This window comes from Apis dorsata, unplaced genomic scaffold (assembly GCF_000469605.1).
Source record: "Apis dorsata unplaced genomic scaffold, Apis dorsata 1.3 scaffold_132, whole genome shotgun sequence".
NCBI lineage: Eukaryota > Metazoa > Arthropoda > Insecta > Hymenoptera > Apidae > Apis > Apis dorsata.
In genome coordinates this window covers 431,895-442,112 of record NW_006263425.1, presented here as the reverse complement: position 1 = coordinate 442,112, position 10,218 = coordinate 431,895, and the positions used below count along the sequence as shown (strand labels likewise).

Below are 10,218 nucleotides of genomic sequence, written 5' to 3'. Positions count from 1 at the left end.
TATATATATATATATATATATATATATATATATATATGTATTAATATATAAATATATATTAATATTAATAACATAAATTAATTTCTATAAATAAAATCAATAGAATATCAAATAAATATCAACTTTGGTTATAAGAACTTGGCAGAAATCGAAATACATCATAAAACAAAACTTTATTTACAGATTCAAATTTGCAAAATAATGAGAAAGTATTATTCAAATATGAAAAAATTTACATATAAAGTTTGTTATTCTAACTTTTAAAATAGATATAAAAAATAAAAATAGATATAAAAATATATGATCAAGATGAAATATAGTATCAAATATAGTATCAAAATGATTGACAAGATTGATAATTCAAATATAAATATTTATTCCATAACAATTTTATATAAAAATCTTATTTGTTATAAAAATGTATTTAGTAAATTATTTCTTGCAAGAAAAAATACTATATTTAAATATGGGCTAAAATAATATTTTTTGTAGTTTTTTTTTAGATAAATTAGATTGAATTAAAATATTATTTAAATTTTACATAATTTTATGAGCCATATTAGCCATGTAGTAAATTTTTATCATTATTATATATTAAAATTTTTTTTGACATGTAAATAAGTTTTTTGAAGAACTTTCTATTCATTTCATCTCTATCTCTATCTATTTATCTATCTTTACTATCTCAATATTTAAAATATTAAATAAAAATTGATCAAATAAGTCATCAACTTAAATAGGATACATATATGTTATATATATATTTTATATATGTAATATATATGTATACATATATGTTACCTATATCAGAAATAATCTAATATTGGTGTTCATGTCGAGAACGATTTCAATGGTCGACTATAAAGAACGGAAAGCCGTACCTATTTTACGATATGTACCATTAATCACATCGATTGCTAATAATTTTTCTTACAGTGTTATTAATCCACATCATATCGACTTCTATTAAAATACTGGAGGTACAGTATCTTGGGAATAAAAGTGACCTGATAACGATTCATCATGATCGTGGACGAGAAATCGTGAGTCGTAGTAGCTAGATGAAAAGAAAAAAAAATCATAACTTTTTTCTACGCTTTTCTTTGCTATGAATATCTTTCACTAAGCTTGTACATTTGTGCTTGTAGATTTATAATTTATTTATTTTTTATATATAAAAATCTTTCGCTCTTTCATCAATATTTATATATATATATTATTACAAACTAAGATTTTTCCAAATAAAACTATAATACATATAAATTAAGACAAGATTTTTAGTATGAATACACATATGTATATATTGATGTATCATAATTAAGTATTATTTGCTTATTATATTTACTAATATTTACTACGTATTTATATTTTATAATTTTTAAATAAATGAATATATTTGCAAGTAATATAAATATGTTATGTTTTGTTAACACATAAATTTAAAAATAGTCATTGAATTGAAATAAAAATATTTTTAGTATATGTAAATTTCTTATAAGAATGCAAATTAAGATATTTTTATAGAATTTTATAATATTGTGATGCAAAATGCATCTTAACGCATTACCATTCTTCAATGGTAAATTCAAAATTCGAAGAATAGCAAATTTTTGTATTATAATGTTAATGAATTAGCATAGTTTTTAAAATTATATAACATTTTATTACATGTATTTATTCAAATGTACATACAATTAAAATTTGCATTGCAAAATGTATTACAGAATAAATTTTCTTTAAATGATTTTTATAAGTTGAATTAAGTACTATGATATCTTTAAATTAAACGAAATATTTTAATACAGTAGTAATAAATAATCTTGATTTTTTTATGTCGATATTTATAAATTTTAAATTAATTTAAAAAAAAATACTTATCTGATTTTTCGTATATTAATTTATGATATTATGATTAAATTTTAATGTTAATTTTAATCAATATTATAAATAAATTTAATCAATATTATAAATATATACTATTAAAATATTTATTATTTATTTATTTATGCTCGGTTTTGAATTTAAAAATTAAAAAAAAATTTTAAAAATTAAATTATTTAATTTAAAAATAATTTTTGTTTCAAAACACCTATATCTATATCTATATATTCGAACATGTGTCAATCCCAAGTTTTTCCTTAGTATTATTTATAATTATTTTCTGATCTGATATTTCAAAACAATAAAATTTTATGTTATATAAAATTGATGCATTTAATAAAAAAAGGTAAAAAATTATATATTCTAACAATTAATTGCCAATAAATGATCCGCGTAATTTATCTTTGATAACCGTTTTGTATCGTGCGAACTTTGATATATATTTCATGCTTTCACAATAATTTTTATAATTGTGTAAAAATGTATACAGAGAAAATTACTTGGAATTTCAGATAACGAAAAGATCATGTACATGGTGTAGTAACCACATCTAACATAACGGCGTTCAAAGTCCTCGGAAATATCTGAATCACATACACTTGTCGCTAGTTATGCCACGCTTTCAATTGTGTTTGTTCCGTATGTTGGTATATTACGTACTATATAGGGTGTCGCGTGGCGCCATTCTATTATTTCGAATCGGTAAAGTCATTATGAACCACGATTTGATTTTACAAACTTTAATTTTTTTGCGGTATTATTTGAATGTGTGTTTTATTACAATTATAAATTATAATGTTTATAAATATTTTATTTTCTTTTTTAAATAAACAATATAATTTTTTTATTTAAGAAATTAATATATTGTTTTATATTATTTATTTATTATAATAATAGCATTTCATATATGTTGACAAAAATTTTAATATTTAAATTGAATTATTTAAACGGAGTAAACGATTTTTTACGTATAATAAAACGTACGGATATAACCGCGAGACAGCATGGTATAAAAATGATAAGAATGTGAAATGTGATATTTAGTATTATTAAAGTATTTTATTTTCTTAATACATGGATGTAAAAGTTATAATACGATTTATAAATTCATAAAAATAGTAATTTAATATGTCATTAAATTAAAAAAATGCTATGTTCGAATGTAGATATTCAGATCTTCTTAATTTAGTTTCATTTTAATTCAATTTTCCTTATTATTTATATGAAATAAAATCAAATAAGAAATTATGAATTATTCTATTATAAGATTTAATTATAACAGACATAGACATTTACATATATTTAATAAATTTTATATATTTTACATTGTTGTATTGAGACTACATTTGTCTAAATTTTTTGAAATAAATCAAAGATATAATGCTATTTTTAGCGAAGAAACATAGAATTTTGTTGAATTGGATGCTAGCACTTGAATGATAAGTATTTTTAATGTATTTTTGATTTATTTATAATTAATTTTCGAATTTTGATGGCAGTAATCTTATCATTAATCTTTTTTTGCAAAGTGACTGGTAATAGTTGTAAGAACTATTAGAATATTCCGGATACTAATGATTATTTTCATTAGAAGAGATTTCTATCTCTCTTCTATATAACGCATTATGGAATGAAGAATGCAATGGAAGAGAGAATAAAAGATCTTTAAAAACTGCTTAATTGTTCATGCCGAATCTCTCAAATTCTCAAATTACAGAATAAATATCAGAGAATAAATAAATCACATCATTCTAAATTATACGCGATTTAATCAACAAATATATTCTCCTCCGTGATCATTTGATTATAGATCTAAGCGCCAGCGCAAAAAACGAATTTTTATTCTGCGGATATAGTGCGTCACAGCATTATTTAATTTTTACTTATTATTATAGAAATCTGTAATTTTCATAGAATCAAATAAATTCTATAAAGATTAAAACAATTTGTTCTTATATAATAATTCTTATATAATAATAATTAATAATTTTAGTAAATAATTTTTTATTTTTTATTTGTTTCTACTTCTATTTGTTCATTCGATTAGCTTTTACTGTTCATTCAATTTCCGAGAATAAATCGATATCGTTTCGCGCAATCAAATTTAATTGCTATGAAATCATGTAATCGTGTGATATGCACTATTTTTGCATGATATCTCTGTTCTTATTTACAAGGTCAATTTAAAGGGTGAGCTTGATAAAGAAAAATAAACTAACAACTTTATGCATCGTATGATTATTATTAAAATCAATTAAGGATGGCGATATCGATAGATCTCAGTTTAAGAGGGAATATTACTAGGATATTATTTATTGCACCGACGGTCGATGTAAATAATCCTCAATTGATAGAGCAGGATATTCATTATGTAATTAAATAGAAGATTAATTATGTTGAATTAGAAAAGATCAGAAAATATGATAAAATTTATTTTTTTCTTATGAAATTTACATTTATAAGTATCGAGTATAATATTGTATAAAAAAAGCAATATTTTATAAATAAGATTTACAACTTTATCAATTGAAGGTTAAACAGTTTATCATAATATACTATATTAATAGTCTTTAATCTTGTGCTTATCTCAAACTAATGTTTATAATTTTTTTCTTCCCTATTTTTTCTTTTATCTTTCTTTACTGTTTTAAAAATATTGCATTTAGATAATATGAAGTAGTAGCATTTAGATAAGTTGAATAGAATATGAATCTTGATGCATGAATATGAGTTTATTATGTATTTTTGCTTCATCATGGAATTGATTTAGACATATATTCTTTTTATAACATATTTTATATTAAAAATTTTATTTTGCTTGTATTATATTTTTTTTTAATATTGAAATAGAATAATAAATATTAATGTGTTTTATTTTAAAAAATTTATTAGAAATACGATTTTTTAATTATATAATATATTTATTGGATATAAAATTGTAAAATATTAAACAATTATAATAAAGTTATTTTTTAATAGTAATGTATAATAATTTTGATATTAACAAACAATGAATACGAATATAAATTTTATATTTTAATAATGCTAATGATTTTATTTTATAATGTATATAATGTGTGCTAGTATTCAATTAAATTTTATTTCACAATTTTTTAAACATTAATTTTCAAAAATATATTTATATGAAATTATCTGAATTTTCAAATTTTGATACATAAAAAAATTACTCGTATTGCTAGCATTAACTAAAATATTTATATACATATGTTTTCTAAATCATATTATTTTATAAATCACAATATCATAAAATTATTATTAACATTTGTCTATATATCCTATATAGCAAAAAAAGAAAAAAACAAGCTTATCTAGCTTAAGCTTTCAAAATTTATAGAATAAAATTCTTTTATCTTTAGTTGCAAATAATGATGAAACCTTTTTCTTTTAGAAACTTTGCTTATATTCAATCAGCAAGAAGCTTTTAAAAATATAAAAGATAAAATTTTTCAAACTTTATATTTTGTTCTTAGTGAAATGGAAAGCTTTTGGATTATCAGCGCGATCAACGCGCTCAAGGCGCTTTCCTATGTGTACGACCTGTTAACGTTTCCAATGTACCTCATACTCCAGCGACCATGGAAAAGGAGAAAGGCTTCCCGAAGGATTAAAGCTCGACCTATTGCGAAAGATGATAAAAGTATTACTTATAGAAGTGTTGATGAACCACAAGAAATACACATCATGCTTGAACGAGAAAATATCGATACACTTGACAAAATAATGCTTTGGATTACTAAGGAGCATAAAGGGAAAAAATGTGTTGGTACAAGGCAGATACTTGCTGAGGAGGACGAAATTCAACCTAATGGTAGAATATTTAAAAAGGTATAATAAAAAACAATTATATTCTTTCTTAGAGTGCAATATATATGATTTGATTAAAGACAAGAATTGCATTACAGATATATTTATTTTCGGAAGGGTTATTTTCTTTGAGAATTAAAGAAATTAGAAAGAGATGTGTTTTTTACAATGTTTTTCATGTACTCGTGTAAAATGGATACACACAATGATACTCGTTGCAAATTTAAACATGGATGGGTGGGATTTTTATATATGTATTGGATACTCTATTTTTTGGATTCTTTGAAGTTTCATTCAGTGTTTCATGAAAACAACGATAAATACCAGAAAAACTAAATAAAATATAATACATTTAATTTTAATAGTATATGACTTTATATTAGTGTTATAAGTTTAATAAAATTATTAATAATATTATTTGCTAAAATTATAATATTAAATATTCTTTTCTTAATCAAATTCGTATCATATTTTTAAACTTTCTAATTTATCATTTATAATTTAATTTAATAATAAATTAATTAAATTATTTTATAGTATAAAATGGGAGAATATAAATGGAAAACTTATTTGGAAGTTGAAATGCTTATGACTGCCTTTGGTCGAGGTTTAAAAGAATATGGTCTTACGACGTGTAAGAATATCGTCATCTTTGCCGAGACTAGAGAGGAATGGATGATTGCAGCTTATGGTTGCTTTAAGCAGAATTTGGTTGTAGTAACTTTATATGCGACTCTAGGTGAAGAGGCTATTGCTCACGGAATTAATGAAACGGAAGTCGATATTGTGATAACCAGTCATGACTTGTTGCCAAAGTTTAAATCGCTCCTTAAAATATTACCTAAAGTTAAAACGATTATTTACATGGAAGATCAATTGAAACCTACTGATACAAAGGGTTATAAGGTATATATTTTGATATAGATATTAACAAAAAATATAAAATAATTTATAAAAATAATATAAAAATATCATTGAATATTTAATTATAAAAAAAATTATATAAAAATTTTTATTATTATTTATACTTTTCTCATAAATTTTAGGATGGTGTTAAACTTATACCATTCTCTGATGTGATAAAAAAAGGGAACATTTCCACTGTACCATTGTTATCACCACAAAGCGAGGATACTGCAATTATTATGTATACATCTGGATCAACTGGAATACCAAAAGGTGTACTTCTATCACACAAAAATGTGATTTCTGTAATGAAAACGTTTTGTGATATCGTGGAAATTAAACCAGACGATGTATTCCTTGCATTTTTACCTTTGGCTCATGTTTTCGAACTTCTTGCTGAGAGTGTGTGCTTATTATCTGGAGTACCTATCGGCTATAGTTCGCCTCTTACTATGATCGATTCAAGTAGCAAAATTCAAAAAGGATCCAAAGGAGATGCATCGGTTCTTCGCCCAACTTGTGTAACTTCTGTACCTGTAAGTTTTGAAAATTAAATTATGTTATAATAACAAATAAGTTAATAATAAGTAATAATTTTATTTTTATTTTACAGCTTATTCTGGATCGTATTTCTAAAGGTATTAATGAAAAAGTAATGAAATCGGGATTTTTAAGTCGAGCAATTTTCAAATTTGCCTATAACTATAAATTGAAATGGTATAAACGTGGTTATGACACTCCTTTTTTGGATAAATATGTTTTTGGAGCTGCAAGACAAGTTCTTGGTGGAAAGATTCGGCTTATTCTTTGTGGTGGTGCTCCTTTGACTCCAGATACTCAGACTCAAATTAAAATTTGTCTTTGTGTTACTTTGACTCAAGGATATGGCCTTACTGAAAGTACTTCTTGTGCTACAGTTATGGATAGTATGTTATTTCTATTATATATTGTTTTTTATTAAATAATTTTTTATTTTTATAAAACATTTTTTTTAAAAATAATTTTTACTTTTAATTTATAGAAGATGATACAAGTATCGGAAGAGTAGGAGGACCAACTACAATTTGTGATATTCGTTTAGTAAATTGGGAAGATGCTGGTTATAGAGTTACAGATGTTCCATATCCTAGAGGAGAAATTATAATTGGGGGTGAAAATATTTCAGCTGGTTACTATAAGTTAGCAGATAAAACAAAAGAAGATTTTTTTCAAGAAGATGGGAAACGATGGTTCAGAACTGGTGATATTGGAGAAATTCATGAAGATGGTTGTATAAAAATTATAGGTATATTTTAATTTTAATGTTATGTTCATTTAAAAAAAAATTTTTTTTCAATTTATTTTTATCAAGTTAATAATTTTTACAGATCGAAAAAAAGATTTGGTTAAATTACAATTTGGTGAATATGTTTCTTTGGGCAAAATCGAAGCAGAATTAAAAACATGTCCTATCGTAGAAAACATTTGTGTTTATGGAGACTCATATAAAACTTTCACAGTAGCATTAATAGTGCCCAATGCATTCTATCTAGAACAAATTGCTAGGAATTTAGGAATTACTGGAAAAAGTTTTGAGGAACTTTGCAATGAACCACAAATTGAAAAAGCAGTGTTACAGGAATTGATTGAACAAGCTAAAAAATGTAAGTATTTAAAACAAAATTTTTTAAAATTAATTAATTTTTAAAATATTTCAATAAATTTTAAACAATTTTTACTTTTGATTTAGGTAAGCTTCAAAGATACGAAATACCAGCTGCTATAAAACTCTGTTCAGAACAATGGTCACCTGACATGGGATTGGTAACCGCTGCATTTAAGCTTAAAAGAAAAGCAGTCCAAGAGCGTTATCAACACGAAATCAACAGAATGTATGCTTCGTGATAAAAAGAGATATAAAATGTGTAAAGAAAAAAAATAGGTGAAGTGATGTCGAGCTTTTCGATTTAGCAAAACTTCGATAACCTTCGCATGAATTTTGCGGAACGTGATCGAATGTTAATTAAAAACTTACTTCAGATTTGGAATCGTGTATTTTCTCTGTTCTATTTATCGAAAAAGATATCGATTTCTAAAGATCTACTTATATCGTTAAACGTATATAAAAAATTAATCTATAAGGAATTCTTTCTGCTTGAAAATATTTTATTAGTCAGTTTAATTTTTCGTTTCAGACAAAAAATGATTCTTCAGAAATGTCAGTATATAAAATATGTCTTGTAATATAATTGTCGTTGTACGTAATGCAAGATATGATGAATGATAACAAACAAATAATGGAAGAAATCGAGACTTTTTTTTTGGTTTCATCTTAATAATATACTCATTCCTTGTAACATTTGATAAATTTTGTGAGAATCAATTGTTAGGTAGTAGGCATATTAATTTTATAAATTTATAACTCGTACGGTGTACTTATCTCAAGTATTACTTGAAATCGACGAGTTTAAATTATTATTGAGGTTTAAATTATCAAGTTGATATTACAAAAATTATAACATTAATGGTTGCTTTGTTTTACATATTAAGGTATATATGTGTACATATAGAAAAATCAAGTAACGAATCGTCCGCTTTTACTTATTCTTATATAATATTAAAGAGCGAGACATTTTAGATTTACTTGAGTATTCTTATATAAATTGAACTTCTATTTAGTTAGAACGTTCTTCGTCCAATAATTGTACAATATTTGTCAATAATGTTCTTATCTACTGTTTTAAATTATTATTGCGTCAAAAATTTTTTTTTCCATCAGGATACTACACGTGTGCATGTGCCGATGTGTATATGTGTATCCATTGTTGTGTGTTTGTATGCATACATGAATGAGAAAATTATTGTATGTGAGCTTATAAAAAAAAAAACAAAAGAAAAAAAAACAAGGTATTTACAAAGAGGGAAATTGTTCTAGTTTTTTGTAGTCTTCCCATTTGCTATGAAAAGTTAATTTTTTAATATTTTTTTGATATTTTAACTATAATAATTGGATCTATTATTCAAATATTCAATTCCAAGTCATATTTGCACGAATTCCATTTGCGATTTAAATTAGTTGTCTTCCTATTACATTGAATATTGCATATGGAATTAATCTGCAATAGATTTAATAAATTATCTTTAATAAGTGATTTTTATTGAATATAATTGATATGCATATATCTCAATAACTGAATAAATTATTTTGTTTAATACAAATTTTTTTTTAACTTTTCTGTTTTATATAAATTTGCCTTTTTCACTAAGTTTATAAAAGAGCATTGATTAAGGATTTTATATTATAGAGTATTGATTATGCATTTTAATATATATTGATATCCAAAGTGCAAGTAAATATACAATTTAATATTTTTCAATTTTTAGATTTAATAAAGTCGCGATTGTGTAAAAAGTGAGAAAAACATTGATAAGTTAAAAAGCGTGACATATCGATTAAGTATCTCGTTCTCCTTTTCCAGTCACGTTAAAAGTTCCTGCGTTACAGTTAAAATATGCGTTATGAATTGTCCCATATTGATCTTTATAAATTATTAAGAACTGTATAATATTAGATAGAAGATTAACAATTGTCGTTTGAATATAATCATCAATACTTATTATTATGAT

At 23.5% G+C, this 10,218-nt stretch overlaps 1 protein-coding gene across 6 annotated transcripts in view; it reads left to right on the top strand.

The window, feature by feature from the left end:
- The window catches only part of LOC102677375 (long-chain-fatty-acid--CoA ligase 3), a 17,682-nt gene extending 8,188 nt beyond the window's left edge, over positions 1–9,494 (top strand). For 3 of the 6 annotated variants that reach the window (XM_006612991.2, XM_006612993.2, XM_006612992.2), the window contains exons 2-9: positions 937–1,043; positions 5,373–5,727; positions 6,244–6,612; positions 6,753–7,148; positions 7,226–7,538; positions 7,634–7,897; positions 7,980–8,255; positions 8,342–9,494. In XM_006612991.2, coding sequence (XP_006613054.1) covers positions 1,024–1,043; positions 5,373–5,727; positions 6,244–6,612; positions 6,753–7,148; positions 7,226–7,538; positions 7,634–7,897; positions 7,980–8,255; positions 8,342–8,496 — 2,148 coding nt within the window. In that variant the 5' untranslated portion in view covers positions 937–1,023 and the 3' untranslated portion in view covers positions 8,497–9,494. The remainder of the gene's footprint in view (positions 1–936; positions 1,044–5,372; positions 5,728–6,243; positions 6,613–6,752; positions 7,149–7,225; positions 7,539–7,633; positions 7,898–7,979; positions 8,256–8,341) is intronic. The other 3 variants (XM_006612996.2, XM_006612994.2, XM_006612995.2) reach the window with 1 other exon arrangement.
- Positions 9,495–10,218: the final 724 nt, after the last annotated feature.